This window comes from Euprymna scolopes, chromosome 21, assembly GCF_053919585.1.
Source record: "Euprymna scolopes isolate OS-2025 chromosome 21, ASM5391958v1, whole genome shotgun sequence".
NCBI lineage: Eukaryota > Metazoa > Mollusca > Cephalopoda > Sepiida > Sepiolidae > Euprymna > Euprymna scolopes.
The window spans coordinates 125,149,899-125,170,857 of record NC_136502.1 but is presented as its reverse complement, the minus strand read 5'-3'; the positions used below and the strand labels follow the sequence as shown (position 1 = coordinate 125,170,857).

At 31.9% G+C, this 20,959-nt stretch overlaps 1 protein-coding gene across 2 annotated transcripts in view; it reads left to right on the top strand.

Annotated features, from left to right (window-relative positions):
• LOC145242712 (uncharacterized) overlaps positions 1–17,922 on the top strand; it is a 38,919-nt gene extending 20,997 nt beyond the window's left edge. For both annotated transcript variants that reach the window (XM_080105852.1, XM_080105851.1), the window contains exons 2-3: positions 5,865–9,137; positions 16,729–17,922. In XM_080105852.1, coding sequence (XP_079961978.1) covers positions 6,551–9,136 — 2,586 coding nt within the window. In that variant the 5' untranslated portion in view covers positions 5,865–6,550 and the 3' untranslated portion in view covers position 9,137; positions 16,729–17,922. The remainder of the gene's footprint in view (positions 1–5,864; positions 9,138–16,728) is intronic.
• Positions 17,923–20,959: the final 3,037 nt, after the last annotated feature.

Genomic DNA, 20,959 nt, shown 5'->3' with positions numbered 1-20,959 from the left:
AACATATCGATAAAACCAAAACAAACAACATCTATATATATATATATATATATATATATATATATATATATATATATATATATATATTTTCCTAGAAATTTGGGTGTTTGGTGTATTGATATTCATATTAAAAACCCTGTCTTCTATTTATTTAAAAAGAAAATGCAACTTTGTTATATATGGGCCGGGGAATTGCATTCATTTGCAAAAGATCTAGCTAATTTGCATATTCTTTTAAACATTCATTTTAATTCCTTATTAGTTTTTAGCTATCGGTTCATGTTTTTCATTTTTATCATTGCAGCAAACATGTCTTCATAGCTCAGGCATTAACATCAAAGGAAAGAGTAAATCGTAAGCTAAACGTTTTGGTTTCGATTCTCAATGGTGGCGCACGAGTCATTTTTTAAAAAACTTTTTAAATCATTGCTATATATTGAGTTCGATATAATATAATAATATAAATCTCACCTGTTTGTTTAAATGTATGCATGTTTGTATGTCTGCCTAAAACTTTCGACAGAGGTGATGGATTTTCACGAGATCGGTATTGTTTTGAAGCTCGAACATTCGGATGACAAATATTGAAAAATTGGTTAAAAACCATTCATTCCTCCACCCTCAGCTGGGCACTTTTCTACAAAGAAAGGTCGCTTTTTTTTCGCTGATATTTTCGAAAGTCATCGTCTCTTTTTGATTTATTAGCCTTGATTTAAACCTTTGCCACTTCCGGTTTGGTGATGGACGCAACGGCGTAGACGTCGCATTTTTTTTTCACGTTCTTTTCCTCCTTCACGATACGGGTTCGAGTCTGCCTGCCTACTACCACTTTTTTTGCTCAACACACACCTCCAATCACTCGGGAAACGCCGGGCACCCAGGCTAGTATCATAATAAATACGAAATCTGCATTAATCAAAATATCATATTTAATTGTATCTTACGACTGGGCAATGCCGGACGGCCTGCTAGTGTGTGTGTGTATGTATATATACTTCAGAATAAAGTTATCCGATACATCTACTGGTGTAGAAACCAGTGATACTTGGTCTTTCAAAATATTATTAGCTGTAATATTTTTTTTTTTTTTTTTTTTACAGTGATCACCACTTATCAAGGCCCGGAAGCCACTCAGGGATAAGGGTTATTGCAAGTACATTACGTTAGTGTGGAGATTTGATGAAGTGTTTACTTAAGGGGGGGGCGGTTCAATAGGAATTTGTTAACGTTGGACTTGAAGACATCCAAGTTGTAATCCGGTGGGAAGCAGGCAGACGGAACAGAGTTCCACAGGCATGCAGTTCTAAGAAAGAAGCTTTTTTTACGGTATATCAACCCTTTTCAGGTTATTTAATGCTGAATCCAGTTATTTTGAAGAAAAAGATTTTAATAGAATATATTTGATTTTTTTTTTTTTTTTCAAGTCGGTTTCTATTTAACCCATAGTTGGGACCCTAACAGGTACTACCGCTCTGGGTCAGAGTGGACCTGGGAGCAATGGCAGTTAAAGGGTGGCTCCATGTTCCCCAAAGCCTGCCATTGAATATAGTTTAAGGTCATATCCAGGACCCATAAAATTGGACTAATAATAATTTCTTTAAGATTATTGAATCTATTTTAAGGAAGGGTTGAATATATTGTTAATGATAATGTCAATTGTTTCATGTACTAGGAAATTAGTAAAAAGATTTTCGACAGAGAGGCGGTGATTTTATTGTTGATTTTACTGGCTTTGGGAATCTTTGAGTTCTTCTGTAGATTTTACGCTATATTTGCACGGTAAATATGGTGTGATAAGTTAATTTATATATTGGGGTTCTTACTTGTGAAATTATGGGATGAAGTGGGAAGTTGGGTTTGTGAGTTTTTACATTATTATATAAGTATCTGAGTTTATAGTCACCAATTATTGGAGGGAGTTTTAGATTTTCTGTTACAGCATTATTCGCTTGAGTTTTTAGATCATTAAGTTTTTTGAGTTTTTTTTTTAACTTAAATTTTTTAGGAACGTCTAAAATTGTTTGTAGTTTTTAAAAATGTTTTTGTTTAGGCCTCTTGATCCCTTGGTGAACATAGGGTCTCAACAACGTTCTTCTAACGGACTCGGTTCTGGCTGGTCCTCTTCAATTCGGTCCGTGTCATTCCAAATCATAGAATTTAAGATAGAAACGTTCCACCACACAACTATTTATATATAAAAGTGACGTTGTTAGTGTGTGTGCAAAAAGTTTCTACCAAACTTCTCTCTGAATATTTTATGTACAAAATTGCTGTAGCACAATTTTGATTTGATTTTTAGCAGACAAAAATTACTAAGGGGTCAAAATTAAAAAAAAAAAAAAATAGTTGACTTAGGCAGAGTAAGTTGCACAAAATTAAACATTCATAGCTGCAACTCATTTAATTTTTAATCTTATGTATCCATCTCAACTCATGTAGCTTGGATGATAACAACACTGGAGAGATAAAGAACGACTAAGACTGGAATACTAAACGTTCTGGTTTCGATTCTTGCAGATGGTACCCAAGATATATTTTTTTTATAACTTTCGAACTCATCTATAAATATAAAAGCGAAAATGTATGTATGTGTGTTCGCCTTTTCTGTGTGTCTACAAAAGGCTTTTTTCAGAGAAGCGGTCGGTCGCTTCACAACTTTTTAAAACTTTTTATATCACATATAAATCGTAATATCTCACAGTTAACAACGAAGCTCGCCTGTCTATTTAATTTTCTCGATTTCGGGAAGATAAATATTCAACATTTGTCACTTGCCGCATGTGGGTTAGTCTTTTTCCTATCACATCTTAAAAAAAAAAAAAAAAGCGTTCAGCAATAAATACTATCCCGCAGTCAAACTTGGCCTCATTAACTCATTAAAACGGGCACCTGCTAAATCCAAGTAATTAAATGAATTCAAACGTGTTTCCGTCAGCATCTCGCGGTGGGGCAGTGGTTAACGTCGCACGTTTTTTTTTTTCCACACTTTAATTTACAACTTTGCCTCAATGGTTCGGATTCGATTCTTATAATTACTTTTTTTTTTTTAACCCCCCCCACCCCCGGAGTTTCCACACACACCTCCAAACACCCAGGCAACGCTGGGTACCCCTCGCTAGTCTATAAATATAAAAGCGAAAATGTATGTTCGCTTTTTGTGTATGTCTGTAAGAGGTTTTTTTCACTGGACTTCTCGGTCGGCTCGTTCCTTCTTAAAACTTTTTATATCACGTCTAAATGATGATATCTAAGAGTTACGAATGGGGGTCGGCTGTCTATTTAATTTGCCAAACTTTCACGCGCTATTTTTTCCAGATTTTTATAGCGTCCCATGTTTCTTTCGCTTTTCAGTATAAAACAAGCGAAAACTGGCTTGCAGCCGCGTCATGTTTCAAGTGACTTAAGTTTCTCGCACCTGTCAATTTCATTTTATAAACGTTAAATTAAGAGGTTTTTCATTCCTCTTCTCTCGTGGCCGAGATGACTAGGTCCCAGAGTTTTTTCCATTTCGTTTCCACCTCCACGTCAAAGGTTTGGGGTTCAAGCCTACTTTCCTACTAAAACTTTTTTTTTCTTTTACACCTCCAAACACCCGACCAACGGTTTTTTTTTTTAAAACAGGGTTGTTTTGATCACCCCGCCCCCGAACACACACACCTACAAACACCCGGGTCACGCCGGATACCCCTGCTAGTCTATAATATAAAGGGCAAAAATCTGTTTAAATGTATGTATGTTTGTATGTCTTGCAAAAACTTTTGACAGAGGCGACGGATTTTCATGAGATCAGTATCATTTTGAAGCTCGACCCTTTGGACGACAAATATCGAAAAATTGGCTAAAAATATTAATTCCTTTGCCTTCAACTGGGTACTTTTCTACATGGACGGGTAGCAAAAAATTGTTCCTTCATAACAATTCAGCCATACACGCATGCACAAAAAACAGTCTTTCTTGAATGAGTTTAAATATAAGAAAAACGACCTAATTTCGCTGTCATAGACCAGTCAATATGGTGGCAGTGTCGTTATCTTAAGATTGTACGTTCGAGCCGAGATTTCAGATATATTTTTTCGATTTGTTTAAGTTTTTAATATTGAAACGGTTATTTATGTCATTTTTTCATTTGTCTTTTTATTTTTTTTATTTTTCCATCACGTTCACTGTATTTTTTTATTTTTCCATCATGTTCACTGTATTTTTTGTTTTTCCGATTTTTATACGAAGTTTTAACATCGTTTGCTTATTTTTTGGTTTTTTTGCATCACGTTTGCTGTTTTTTGTTTGTTTTTTTTTTTGTTATAATATTTAACATTGTTCACTTATTCTTTATTTTCCGTTTTGTTTTGATTCCCCCCCCTCCATGCTGACCACTCCTGGACAACGCCGGGTACCCCCGTTAGTTACTATATATTGGATAATTGTAATGGAGGATTCATACATATATTGTGTGTCGCGTTACTAAATGTCTATTGTGGGGTTCTTCAGTATCTGGACTATTTGTTACTCTGACAGTATTTACGATCCGTAATCGTCTAAGTGTGTTGCGTGCGTGTGTGTCAGATTACATAAACACATATATTTGATGACATACCTGGTTTTCTGCTGTCAGCCGCTAGAAAATTTTCAGCCAATCTTGGGGACAAGGATTCTGTGTAGATGAAGATGTTTCAATAGAGAAACCAAGATTCTGTGTATTTTTATATACTTTATTTCATTCCCAGGCATTACGTCCAGCAGAGGAATGATCAACGATCTTTGCTTGTCTGGTTAATTCTAGTCTCCATTCTGAAACACGTCAGCTCCTTCCACAGTTAGGAGGGGACGACCTGTTAAACCGTCCGCTCTCTTTTTTTCCAACCCATCTTTCTCAGCTAACCAGAACACGTGACAGAAAGACACGCATACTTCTGATGCAACTTGTCTAGTTTACAGTTCAACATGTTTTGACAACTTTTATCAAAACATAGCTTCACATCTCATCTCTTGTTTACTTCCAATTAGATAGACAGACAGATAGATAGATAGATAAACAGATACAAAGATAGATAGATAGCTATATTGATAAATAAATAAATAACAGCTAATTCTGTTCAGTTCCACAACCATATAACATAATAATAATCAACGGAAAATTGCCTCAATAATAATAAATAAGAAATCTGTATGAATTAAAATATAATATTTATGTATATTTTATGGCCAGGTGGCCTGCTAGTTTATATATCTATAAAAGTGTGTGTGTGTGTGTGTGTGTGAGGACACTTCTCAACCTATATACTCAATAAAATTTTGATCTATAGACTTTAAATTTCAGACATATTGCAGTCTTAAATCTGCTTTCATCCGGCAAAAAAGAGTTACTAATCAGTCAAAATCGAAAATTTGGTATGTGGAGATGTTTCTATACGTCTGTCAACTGTTTTATGAATGCACATGCGTGAATCATTCATGTGTCAGATTCCTTATATTAAGAATAAGTAGGTTTGAAAACACTTTTTAAAGAACATGTCAGGCTGGCCTAACAGTTATCATACCTGACTCACGGTCGTTAGTTTTTGGTTTGGATCTTGGCTCAATTTTTTTTACTTACAAGAAGTGAACTGTTTTGAAAAAATATAATATTCTCATGCACATATCTCAGTTTCTTTTTCGTTTTTTTTTTTTACTTTATTTTTTTTTTTTTTTAAAGAATTTAACATTCTGTTTAATACTTACAGTATTTCTGTTTATAATAAATAAGAAATTTGCATTAATTAAGATATAACATTTATGTGTTTTTTTATGACCTGCTAGAATATATATATATATCAAATTGAGACGAAAATGTAATTTGGTCTGTTTTTTTGTTTTTAATTTTTCAGACATTTTGATTTTGCTCATCTGAAGGCGCATCCTTGACGTTACTGAATTCCTACCAAAGTTCTTGATTTTCCAACAGACCTATTTATTGGAACTGTTTCAGTTAAAAGGTCAGAGTTCAAAAAGTGTCAGCTTAAAGGATGTAACATTTTACAGATGGTTTTGAACAACAATTTTAACATTTCATTCAGGAACGCAGAAAAAATATATTTGAAAACAAACCCTGGTATCAAAAAAATCATTTTTTTAAATATACAAATCTAATTCAAAAATTAAAAAAATTCAACTTAAAAAATGAAAATTGAATTAAATTTTAAATAAAAAAGAAATTACTTTAACAAAAGATGTTATTTTTGCAGAGATAAATTTGTTTCAATTTTTTAAATTTTTTTTAAAGAAAAGCTAAATTATTTTGCTCAGAAATATAATTTTTTATGATTAAAATATTTTCCGTAATGGTTTGAAATAAAAATTTTTTTTGATATAATTTTTATTTTAAAAATAAACTCTTCAAAATCTGATGCTAAGAAAACAAAAAAACAAGATAAGCCTGAGAGGAACAGAAAAAATGTCGAGAGTTACAATAATTCAATACATCTGTTGAAAGAAAAATAACTTTCATTATACAAAAACCTAGTTGATCTATTTTACAGAAATTTAACATATTTTTAAAAAAAAAAAAACAAAGATGTATCCCATGCAATCAACGTATGGAATCGGTAACCAAACGGTTATTTATGACCAGCCTTTGTACCAAATGAATCATCTAAAAAGTGCTGACAAAGGTAAATTCTTCAAACAGAGCCAACACCTCGCACGAAAGAACATAAGCGATGGGCTCTCGACGGAGAACAATAATGTAAACCTTGGACAACCAGCTAACATCGGTCATAAAGACTATCGGGCACACATGTCCTCTCCCGATAATATCCCAAGAGAAGGATTTTCTCCACCCCCTCCACAAAGAAATTCTCATATAAATACTCAAGACCCTCAAAAAAGTGGACTCCCCATGATGTCCCCTTCGTCAACGTCTTCGCAACATCTGATTGACAATGGAGATATAATCAGAGATGACTTATCTTCATCATCCATTATGTCACCACGACCTGAACGAATGGATATGATGTCACCACGACCTGAACGGATAGATATGATGTCACCGCGACCTGAACGGATAGATATGATGTCACCGCGACCGGAACGGATGGATATGATGTCACCGCGACCTGAACGAATCGATATGATGTCGCCCCAACCCGAACGGATGGATATGATGTCTCCCCGGCCTGAAAGATTGAATAGCAACGGCAATGTTGTTAACCAAGATGCTGATATTGCAGCATCCGTTTCTCCCTGTTCTTCTTCGTCGGCTGTTGGCAATGCTGGTTCCATTGCTAACGGTGAGGAGAAGGAATTATCTTGCCGTTTCTGCAAAAAGACCTTTGCAAAGCAATTCTTCTTGAAGATTCACGAGCAGGTTCATCTTGGAGACAAGCCATTTCTGTGTACGATATGCAACAAGAACTTTGCACAGCAGATCCACCTCAAGAATCACCAGCGTGTCCATACGGGGGAAAGACCATTCCAATGTGAAGTCTGCCGCAAGGCATTCAGTCAAGCGGGCAACTTGAAGTTGCACCTTCGAATCCATTCTGGTGACAAGCCGTTTATTTGTGAGATTTGCGGCAAGGGCTTCTCTCAGCGGAATAGCCTTAACGATCACCAGCGTTTTCACACAGGCGACATGTTTTTTTGTCGCTTCTGCAAACGTCCATTCTGCAACGAGTTTTTCCTCGCAAACCATGAAAGAACTCACACAGGTGATCGTCCGTTTACGTGTGACTATTGCAGCAAGACCTTCGCCCAACGCGGGAATTATCGAACGCATTTAAGGACGCATACTGGTGAAAAGCCTTTTGTATGCAACACGTGTGGCAAGGCATTTTCACAACGCAACAGCCTGAACGACCACAATCGGCTGCACACCGGAGAGCTCTTCTACTGCAGCTACTGCAAGAAACCGTTTTGCAATCAATTCTTTTTGAAGATCCATGAACGCATACACACGGGCGAGCTCTTTTATTGTAGTTTCTGCAAGAAAGGTTTCTGCAACGAATTCTTTCTCCGCAACCATGAACGCGTTCATACAGGCGATCGTCCATTCGATTGCCAGTTTTGCAACAAGACGTTTTCGCAGCGAGGCAATTTAAAGACGCATTTGCGAACCCATACTGGAGAAAAACCTTATGCTTGTGATGTCTGCGATAAAGCTTTCTCGCAACGGAACAATCTCACTGATCATAAGCGATTGCATTCCGGAGAACTCTTCTACTGCAGCTTCTGCAAGAAAGCATTCTGCAACCAGTTCTTCTTGCGCACTCATGAACGAACTCATACAGGGGAAAAACCATTTGAATGCAACATCTGCCACGAAAAGTTTTCGCAACACGGAAATCTGAAAACGCACTTAAGAACACATTCTGGTGAGCGTCCATTTACTTGTGCACAGTGTGGCAAGAGTTTTGCTCAGCGTGCGAATCTCAATCACCACAAATGTCCAGCAGCCGTACTCACAAATCATAACAACAGCAGCAACGAGTTAAGCACCATGAGTGGCGAGATCTCACACCACACTGCATCATCTTCAAATACTCCAACGAACCCTGAGTTTGGCTCATCACCGCCACCACAACCACCTGCACCACAGACCCAACCACCTTCATCTGCGTTATCCCCTCCACCCCACCAACCTCAACCACACACCCATGCACCCGCACACACTCACCACTCACACCAACATGGCAAAGATTCCCCTGTCAGACATATCACCTCACACCAGAAAACAAGCTTAAAGAACTCTGACTGCCTTCCCCTCCAACAACAACAACAACAACAGCACCAAGGAGGTGGAACAATGGTCTCACAGAATCAACACGCCTTGAGAGGAGACTCTCAGATTCATAGTGTTACTTCTTCCCGCATGCCAACATCAACAGTCTCACCAACAAACATTTCTAGAGACAATGGGATTTCTTCTGGTTATCCGTCATCAGCATTGCATGCTATACCTCAAAGTTGGGAGAACAATTATATCTGGTCAAGGAGTTTTCCCATGCCCCCATTGTTGACCCCCACGTGGTCGAATGTTAACAGTTCTTACTCCTGTGGAGTGAAGTCGGCTAAACAAAATGCATGGAACAATCTGCAAGGCATGCACATCCCTTCCAAGAATATTTCCAACCAAAATCCACACATGAACAGCGCCAAATAAGGTGAGAGTTTTTTTTGCTTTTTATTATTTGAATAATTTTTGATTTCGACTTGAATAATTTTTGATTTCGTCTTGAATAATTTTTGATTTCGACTTGAATAATTTTAGATGATTTCGACTTGCGAGATTTGGTGCTTCTATAATATAACAATGAAAAAAATATTGAATTTCAAGTAAAACGAATGGTACCTATTTAATTATAATGTTGCAAATAATAGCATATCCAAAAATTACAGAAAACGATAAGGTAGAAAAAATAAATATTTCTGAAAAACAATTCCGATGAGGTTACATGTTGGGTAGGACATATTGGGTCACATGATGTAAGCAAAAAGCAAAGTAACTGAGTTGAACCAATTTGTATCAGACAGAATTTATTCAGAAAACAAAAAGATTTTTACATAATTTGTGAATTTTCTTTTTTAAAATAACTTATCTTTTAATTGTTTGAATTTTTTATTTTTTTTTAGTTAAAAAATACCTGATTGAATTTGTGGGAAATTGAAAACTTAATTACCTCCCCTGTTAACTCTCCAATTCAAATCGGCAGATTTTGAAACCAAATCGCTAGATTTTTGCAAATGTTTTTTTTTTTTGTGAATAATAATTTTTCTACCTTCTTGTTTTTCATAATTGTTGGATATGTTATTATTTGCGACATGACAATTACGTAGGAACCATTTGTTTTACTCGGAATACAATGTTTTTTTTGTTATGAAAATATAGAACACTGGAAATTTGAATCAGGTAGAAAATTAATTATCAATAAAAACAGTTTTCAAAGACAATCAGCGAAAAATAAAGTTTTGCTAAATTGGCCAAAGATTTTCAGTTTTCAGAAAAGATTTACCTCCCTTTTGTTACATTTTGAAATTGTTTTGCAAAACTCAATTTTTGCTAATTGTCTTAAAAAATATTTTCATTAATTAAGTTTCTACTTTATTGTTTTTTGTAATTTTTGGATATGTTCATTACTGTGACATAACCATTTAGTAGATACCATTGCTTTCACTTGAAATTCAATATTTCCCAGTTGTAAGATACGCTTAAATATATTTTAATTCATGCATATTACATATTTATTAAGGAGACAATTCTCTATCGATTATAATATTATGTTATATCTCTGTAGGGGGATGAAGGATGGTGTTTGCTTATTTTCAGTCACTGTTCATGTTTATGGCACATCAACCCTTTTGGGGAGTTTATAAAATGAAAGCAGAACATTTCTTTTCATATCTTCTTCACATCTCTTGACCATGTCGGCTACCCTGGAACAAAAATTCATAACAACAAAGTTTAATTCTTTTTTTTTTTTTTTTTTTTTTTTTTTACAAAGGCATCACCACATTATCAAGGCCCAGAGGCCACTCAAGGATAAGGGTTAAAGAGTGTACAGTAGAAATTGGTCAATATAGTAATTATTAGTAATGAAAATTTGGTAAATTTAATAACTTATATGGAACGGCTCATCAAGAACTTATTTACTTTAGACTTGAACACAACCATATTGTAGTCAGCCGGAAAGCAGGAAAACGGAAAACAATTCCACAGGCGTGCAGTTCTAAGAAAGAAGCTTTGTTCATGGAATCTACGTTTAGGTTTAGGCACAGATAAAGAGTGGGGGAAATTATTGATAGTGTTTACAGCTAGACGAGTGTTTCTTGTGAAAGTTTGGCGAGGGGGGACAATTAGGATTTTATTTGTTTTACGGTTGAATGTCGCGCCCCTGTTCTCTGCCTATCCTTAGAAGGAGGGTGGGAATTTCTTTACTGACTCATGTTCCATACATTGCTGCATCTCATCGCTTCATGAGAATGTACATCTTCTGACGACTGTGTTTGTCGGACTTAAAACCTCAAACTGAAGATTCGAACTGTAGACTATAGACTCCTGAACTTAACTCTCAAGTTGTGGAGCTTCCCGTTAATTGGCTCGCACCCAAAATACACTCACTGACCTGTCTCGCAACACAGGTGCATGCCCTGTCAATGGAAATCCTGGGTTTGATCTATGTCACCGGTAACCTTTATTGACCCCTTTGACCTCCTTGACACAAACAAGTTGTGTTCAACTCAGTGCCACATTAACCATGCTATTCATGTCATGAACTACATAAAAATTATATCTAATATACAGTGATTTCAAAAGTAAAAAAAAAAATATTACCTTGGTCCCATCAGCTAGAATTGAAATCAAAACATACAACTCTCCAGCCTCATTCCTTAGCTTCTGAACCATGCCCATATGCATACAAATTGTAAAAAAATAATGTTGTTTAAATTATGAATGCAGATTTGTGTGTGTAAACATATTTAGTCAACTGCTTCTGCCAAGATCAACTGTTTTGTTTTCAATTTTGGCCTCTTAGTAGCAATTTTCATCAGCTAAAATCCAAATCAAAAATGTGCTACAGGTCCAAATACCTTCAACCGTGAGAAGCCTGTCACTTGCAACTGATTGTTTCGAAGGTTAATGGTTCAATCCTTACTACAGGCAGTACTAATTAAGAATAATAATAAAAAAAAAAAAACACTTTTATCAAGTCATGGCTGACAGAACAAGAACAATTGAAAGATATATTTAGGTAATTAATTCCTCCTATTTCAGTCACATAATTATTTAGATGAAAGAACACACGCTTGTGCCGGATTATTTCTGTCTCTTCACTCAAGACATTCACTCTTAGTATCAGCAGTGGCAGTACTTGTTTCTTCTTTTCACCACCAGCAAAAATAAACAACAGTTAAAAACACACGTGAACGATGCAGCATCCGAAACAAAACTAGGGTTTGTTTTGGGATCCACAGATTCGAAAAACTGGTCAAAAAACAAACATAAAACAAATGTTATCAAAAGTAAGATAAGTTACTCTTCTACCTAGCTGGGTAGCTTTGTAGTGTTTTTATTTAATCTAAAATATTTATTCAGCTTGAAAAACAAGTAATGTCAACCGTGTAACAAATACATTGCACCCATTTTTTCTTGTGCTCATGTACCGGTTTACATTACTTGTTTTCCAAGCCAAATAAATGTTTTACATTAAGTAAAAACACTACAGCTAAGTATTAATGGAAGAGTAACTTATCTTGCCTTTGGTAACATTTATTTGTTATATATTTGATTTTTTTTACCACGTTTTTATACCTTTGTGGATTGTAATACAAACCCCAAAACTGATTGGCAAACAAAAAAAATATCTTTTATTCAGCCATTTTGGACTCCCAACAACACCTAAATTTGTTGTTGCCTAAAATTTAATAAAATTCAATAAAAATTCAATAAAATTCAATAAAAATTCAATAAAAATTGTGATTAAAGGGGCTTTCAAGTTGGAATCATTAATTGGGAATCAGAACAAATACTTATGTGTTTTTAGTATAAAAAAAGACAACAAATATTGCTGCCATAACACAAGTAATCTAAAATATTCGTTTCGGAGTTATGTCCCTTGTTTTCAGCCTCCTACTGCCTACTTTATAACATCTAAGAAAAATGCAATTTTACCCAATTTTCCATGATAATTACTTTTAACTATAAATAATTTCCTACTGTATGAATTTTCCTAATTTTTGGATATATTACTATTTTTGGCATGACAATTAAGTACGTAATATTGTAACGTTAAGTGGCATTACACTTTACTTAGAAAATTTATTCATAAAAATAAAACTGGAAAAAAAAGAAAGAAAAACCCAGGTCGGCATTTTTTCTTTTTTTAATGCAGGTTTTTATTACCGTCACTTTCCCGTCTCGACACAACTAGAAGTCTCTTGCTGCAACAGGTCATTTAACCTGGCACGTATTTCTCCTTCCAACTGCATGCCGGCTACAGCCAGCCCATTCTTGTCCTCAACTTTATATGCATTACACAGGATTTTATAATTTGAAAAAAAAAAATCACACACAATAACTCTATAACTAGATATTTAGAAATTTGAAAGAATCAGATAAACTATTGGAATCGTCCCGTTACTATTTCTAATATGCTTCTATTGCGTGTACAGTAATCAATGGGAGAGTATCGTAGTAATCATAAGTATGAGAGATTTGATAAAGTGTCTTACTTAAGAGGGCGGTTCATCAGGAATTTGTTTATGTTGGACTTGAAGACATCCAAGTTGTAGTCAGGTGGGAAACAGGCAGACGGAAGAAAGTTCCACTGGTGTGCACTTCTAAGAAAGAAGCTTTGTTCATGGAATCTACGTTTTGGTTTTGGCACAGTTAAAGAGTGGGGAAAATTTTTGACAGTGGTTTCAGCTAAGCAGGTGTTTATTATGAAAGATTGGCGAGGGAGGACCAGGGATTGAATCTCAGACGAGCACTTGCCATGGAAATAACGATGAAACAAAAACAGGCTCGCAACATCTCTTCTATGGGAGAGAGGTTGCAGGGAAGAGAAAAAGGCATCCCCCACTAAATTACAAAGTCTATTTTGTACTCTGTAAAGGCAGGATAGGCTGTTTTTAGCAGCTCCTGCCCAGATATGGCAGCAGTACTCCATCCTTGGATGTACTTGGCTTTTATATAGAGAATTGCATCAACAGTGAGATATCTTCTGGAGTGGTAGAAGGATCCCACCATTTTCCCAGCGTCTCTGGCAACAGATTTGATGTACATGTTCCATTTCAAATCAGGAGTAAAGGTCAATCCCAGAAGCTTATCAAAACATGGAGCCTCCCTTTGACGAGAGCCATCCATTTCAATTGATGTCAGATGGGGATCAGAGCGTTGATGATGTAAAGATAGGAGCTTGGTTTCTAAGTTTTTTGGGTTTTTTTATATCGCGAACATAAGAAGGGTTGATTTTCAGATCATTGTGTAGCTTCAGTTTGCATATTTGGACGGGAGTTGTTTGTTGGTTCTAAATCACCAGGCAAGTAGTTCTTCTCGGTTGTCATGCATGCGACATTTTGATTGTTGGGTAGTGAAATGAATTACTGATTATAAATTTATTAACTATTATAAATTTATAATAGTTAATAAATTTATTAACTATTATAAATTTATTAACTATTATAAATTTATTAACTATTATAAATTTATAATAGTTAATAAATTTATTAACTATTATAAATTTATTAACTATTATAAATTTATTAACTACACTATTATAAATTAACTACTATAAATTTATTAACTATTATAAATTTATTAACTATTATAAATTTATTAACTATTATAAATTTATTAACTATTATAAATTTATTATAAATATTATAAATTTATTAACTTCACTATTATAAATTTATTAACTATTATAAATTTATTAACCTCACTATTATAAATTTATTAACTATTATAAATTTATTAACTATTATGAATTTATTAACTATTATAAATTTATTAACTATTATAAATTTATTAACTATTATAAATTTATTAACTTCACTATTATAAATTTATTAACTATTATAAATTTATTAACTTCACTATTATAAATTTATTAACTATTATAAATTTATTAACTATTATAAATGTATTAACTATTATAAATTTATTAACTATTATAAATGTATTAACTATTATAAATGTATTAACTATTATAAATTTATTAACTATTATAAATGTATTAACTATTATAAATTTATTAACTATTATAAATGTATTAACTATTATAAATTTATTAACTATTATAAATTTATTAACTATTATAAATTTATTAACTATTATAAATTTATTAACTATTATAAATTTATTAACTTCACTATTATAAATTTATTAACTATTATAAATTTATTAACCTCACTATTATAAATTTATTAACTATTATAAATTTATTAACTATTATGAATGTATTAACTATTATAAATTTATTAACTATTATAAATTTATTAACTATTATAAATTTATTAACTATTATAAATTTATTAACTATTATAAATTTATTAACTATTATAAATGTATTAACTATTATAAATTTATTAACTATTATAAATTTATTAACTATTATAAATTTATTAACTATTATAAATGTATTAACTATTATAAATTTATTAATTATTATAAATTTATTAACTATTATAAATGTATTAACTATTATAAATTTATTAACTATTATAAATTTATTAACTATTATAAATGTATTAACTATTATAAATGTATTAACTATTATAAATTTATTAACTATTATAAATGTATTAACTATTATAAATTTATTAACTATTATAAATTTATTAACTTCACTATTATAAATTTATTAACTATTATAAATTTATTAACTTCACTATTATAAATTTATTAACTATTATAAATTCATTAACTATTATAAATTTATTAACTATTATAAATGTATTAACTATTATAAATTTATTAACTATTATAAATTTATTAACTATTATAAATTTATTAACTATTATAAATTTATTAACTATTATAAATTTATTAACTATTATAAATTTATTAACTATTATAAATGTATTAACTATTATAAATTTATTAACTTCACTATTATAAATTTATTAACTATTATAAATTTTCCAGAAATCACAAGTTCCTATCTTCTTCGATTCTATGCGTTCCCTGGTTATTTCAGTCTTTTGTCTGTGTCTATTTCCTTCTTACAATGATTTCTAGCATCTACAAATTTTTGTATTTGACTTATGATCTACAAACCAATGGAATGCATGCTGTCTTTTTGCAGTGGCATCTGCACAATCTGTAGTGAACCATGGGGGTGAGTGGAGCTTACTATAATGCTTTCATGTGGGAACATGTGCTTCAATATTTAAAAAATGTGCTTTTATTTTGCCTGAAGCAACAGTGACAAAGGAATATATCAACTTTATAGCTGTGTCTTGTGTAGTTTTGGACGTTTAGGTGGACATGCACAAACACAGGCAACTTTCCTTTATATAATAGATTAAATTAAATGACATAATTTATTAGCTACTTAGAATCAAATATTGATGTGTCAGATGCACTTCTATTTAGGTTCAACATATAAAATCCAACTGACCCATCTTTGTATGTTAGATGCAGACATGAAGTTACAGCAACAGAAATGCTCTGATAATGTTTGTTTGCTTCTAAGCGCGAGGACAAAATCTAGCACAAAATTGTTTTGGAGTTGATGGTGGGACAGATTCATTTTTATTTTTTTTATTCATAAATTAATTTAAAAAAAAAAAAAACAATGAAATAAAGGCCATATTAATGTGATGTTGGTTATTTTTTTAATATATTGGAATCTATACTAATGAGATGCATTTGTCTGCATATCTGCTGACCTATTAAACCTAGGAATATGAAATTTGATAGGAATGATCCCCAACCTATGTTCAGTATAACCTTTTGGGAGGAATGAAAACTAGAAACTAGTCCTGCCGTCAGCCATTATTACAGGCGGAAGGGAGCAGATAGTATCTGGCCTGCGTCTGATTGGAAGATCCTCTTGCTGGGATAAATCAGTTTTTGTGAACTATTTTTTTTCTTCTTATTTATTTTATTTTCTTTATTTTTTATTTATGTATTTTTTCTGTTACCATTGGAATTCTGTGTGATTTTCCCACTTGTTGGCATATCACAAGCTTCTATGATAAAAGCTATTTGTCCAAATATGCTTAACTTTGTTTTGTTTTTTGTTTTTTTAGATGATTTACCTTTTCTGAAAGAATTCTGACGACATGTGGAGATGTACAATCAACCATGCTATGAAAGATTGGACTTTCTATGTGTAATTATTTTGAAAAACAAAAAAAAATTGTCTCAAAATGTTTTTGTTTCTTTCTGTCACTCATATTAGAAATGCTTTATAAAAGTTTTGACTGCATTTTTTTTTTCTAAAGTTAAAAATATTTTAACTGTTCAAAAAAAAGTATCCAAGACAAGTATCCCTACCGCAAAATTTATTATATTTTTCATTTTCTTCACAAAAATGAGGTGAGGGCAAAACAGTATTTCTTACTCAATAATTAGATTCATAGCATTGTAAAAAAAAAAATTCCAAAACTTTTATTTTTTAAAATTAAAAAATTCTTACATGTTGCTTATCGTAATGGATTAAATGGCTTTTGAGCAGACTGTACAAATAATTTTTCATTTGAAAAATGTCCAGAAAGATGATTTTTCTGAATTTTTTAAGAAAAAAAATGCTTGCGATGATGAAAATCAAAAGAAAATAAAATTTACTCAAAAATAATAAAATGGGGGGACTTTATTAGAAATGGGATGTTTGTCCAGAATGTCTCCATATTAAAAAACAACAAAAATAAAAACAATCTAATGTACGCATCCATGATGGAAAGAAAATATCATATTCCAAAAATCATGTAAATTAATCAAGTAGTTTTACTTTCAAAATCAAATTTTATGACTTACCAAAGAGCAACTCTCTCATGTTGCTATTTTTAAAACAGGCTGAAGGAATAAGAGAAATAACACCAAATAACTCAAACTTGTGAGATATTAGAAAGCCATTCTTAACATGGGAGGGGGGGTGAATGTTGCAAAAACTCCAATTAGTTTTAAAATGATTTTCTTTATAAAAATAAAACTACTATGTGATTTTTGGAATACGATATTTTCTTTCTGACACAAGTATGTATATCATACAAATTTTTTTATATTTGTTTTTTTTATTATTATGGGGAAATTTTGGAAACCGTTTTTCTAAAAAACATTTTGTGAAAAAAAAAAAACGTTTGAACAAAATGCATCAAACACAATCTTCCAATTTTGTCATTTTTTCAGAGAAAAAATAAGTAAATAATGGCGTATAGTTTTGTCGTTGGTTGAGACTCATGTTTGTATAGATGATATCATTATTAAATAAAATGGTTACTTTATCTATGGAACTTGGTTTTTTTCCTTTCCTTGATTTTCTGTTTCCAACTCTGTAGACAAATTAAGCATCTTATTTAATAATGATATTTTTATTTAATAATGGTAATTTTATTTAATAATGGTAATTTTATTTTATAATGGTAATTTATTCAATAATGGTAATTTTATTCAATAATGGTAATTTTATTTAATAATGGTAATTTTATTTAATAATGATATTTTTATTTAATAATGATAATTTTATTTAATAATAATAATTTTATTTAATAATGATAATTTATTTAATAATGGTAATTTTATTGAATAATGATAATTTTATTTAATAATGATAATTTTATTTAATAATGATAAATTATTTAATAATGATATTTTTATTTAATAATGGTAATTTTATTTAATAATGGTAATTTTATTTAATAGTCGTAATTTTATTTAATAATGATAATTTATTTAATAATGATAATTTTATTTAATAATGGTAATTTTATTTAATAAAACTATATAAACACTAGTGTTAATCCACAAAGTGGCATTATATAAATTGTATGCATAAATAAACATATCAAATAAATAAAAAATATATATATATATATATATAATTCAATGTAGGGTGGTCAAGAATTGCATCAAAATGTGCTCAATATCGAAGTAGAACTAAATGTAATCTTTATTTTTACCTTTAATTAATACAGAATATTACAGTTTGTGTAGGCAGACACAAACAATTGTCCAACCTGCTTCGTCAGATATTCTGTATTATATATATATATATATATATATATATATATATATATATATATATATATACACACACACAGAGGCTGAAGAGAGTCCAACATAATCAATCAGATATTGGTCCCTTTTGTTTGAATTTGAAACCGACGGTACTGATGGTGTTCTGATCTTTCTGTAACACATGTATGAATAAATATATATTTACACACACACATACATGTGAGTATGCATTCGTGTAGATGTATTTGTGTGTGTGCATGTATGTTTGTGCAGGTACACACGTGTGTATTCATGTGTGTATATGTGTGTTTATAGATGCATTCATGTGTGTATATGCGTTTAAGTAGATTTAACATGAATGCATCTTGTAGAGTAAACTTGGCATTTTACTTTGTGTTATGTTCTTATGTTCCGACTTGTTAGATAATCATTGATTTATTTAACCTGGAATTCGTCCGTGCAAAACATAGATATGATTTAACCTTTTTATGATTTTAATTATGATGTAGATGATAAAAAAATATTTATTGTTAATTTTAGGTGGCAGTATATTTAATGTAAGCAACCTGGGGGTATCTAGCATCTATCTAGATACTAAACTAATATAATATGTACAAGGCGTGTTTGAATCGATTTCCTATTTTATTTATGCCGTTATATTCATTTATTTACGACTGAACGGATTAGTTCAACCGTGTCATAAAGGTTTAATCATGTTACAGAGGATTAGATCAAATCAACATTGTTCCCTTAGGTTTCTTTCTGAGATCAAATATGGTTGAAGATGTTTGGGAGCAATTTGTTTATAAATATAAATAACCCAATGAATCATCATTTTTGTGGTCTGTTCCCGACTTGAAATCTATGGTAATATGTTGCTTTGACCTGATCTTCTGTAATACTATTACTAAAACCAAAAGTATGGACGAAAAAGCCAAAAACACTCTAAAAATATACACGCACACACACACACACACACACACACACGTTCATCATCATGAATCACATCTTCTGCTTCCGGTGCAAATTGTGAACCAACCTTTTTTTTTTTTTTTTTGCCATTCCTTCCAATCTAGGGCAATTTGGTTGATGGATGTTCAACTGTTGAGAGATGTTCAATCAAAAATATTTTCTCTCCATCTTCTCTGCCTCTTTTGCCTTCTAGCATACACTCTAAACATAACTTTGACAGGTCAATGGTTAATAGTTAGACATGGCCAAATTAAGCAGGTAGTGAAGTAGCTTGACGGAGGGTGGATATATTTTGTTTGTTTTTTTTTTGTTTTTTACAATCGGGCGATGTCTTGTAATGAAACGCGTTACATGATTTTGAAACGCCTCAATGCGATTGGCTAGTTGTTTAGTCCATGTGATACAATCAAGGCCGTATAGAACAACTACAAAGACATAAATTAAATAAACTTTTACTTTAACAGTTATCGGCACCATTTTTGATTTTAGAATAGTGCTGTATTTTTGGAAAGCCGCTCAACCCAGCCTGATTCTGTGTTTCAATGTCGTCTCGTGATCACAGGAGAAAGTCAGTTTATGCCTCAAATAAATGAATTGGGTGACCTGTTCGATGAGTTTACTGTGAAACGTCATGTTTAGGCTAAACTGTGATTTAGCTGTACATTCTGTTTTCTCTTGGTTTATTTCTAATCCTATCTCCTTTGCATTTTTTGCTAATATATTAAAAAAATTTTAAGTTTATGTGTGCATTCATTAACAAGAGCGATTTCATCAGCCTAGAAGAAGTTGGAGAGGATTTGTCCACCGATAGAAAAAACATTTTGGTAAGTCTCTTCTGTCTTAAATAGACATGCACATATATATATGTTGGGAGGAGGGGAAGCTTATGCTAAAGTCTGACATTTTGAATAATGTACGTCTCTGAAAATACAAAAGATCAACCGTTTATAGTTCTTATTGATTTCGTAAGATCACACTTTGTGTGAACCTGACAGTTGGCATAATGTTCTTTTTTATTTATTTCATTTTATTTTGTTTTATAAAAATTGGTAAAATTATTCCAAAAGATCAAAATTCTTGCAGGATGAAAAGTTGTGATTCTCACAATATTAAACAATTTTTGCTAAAATCCTAAATATTTCGGCCCCACCTTTTATTATTTTTTGATTTTTTTTCGTTACAATAAAACTTTTTGAAATATCAGTTTATTTACACTAACTTCCCACGAGGGCAAGGTCTGGCCCAATGTCAGTTTTATTAAAAGGTTCTGATACAAGCAAAGAGTGCCTTCATTCACAGGTGTCCGAAATATCAAATTGATTCTAATTTTGT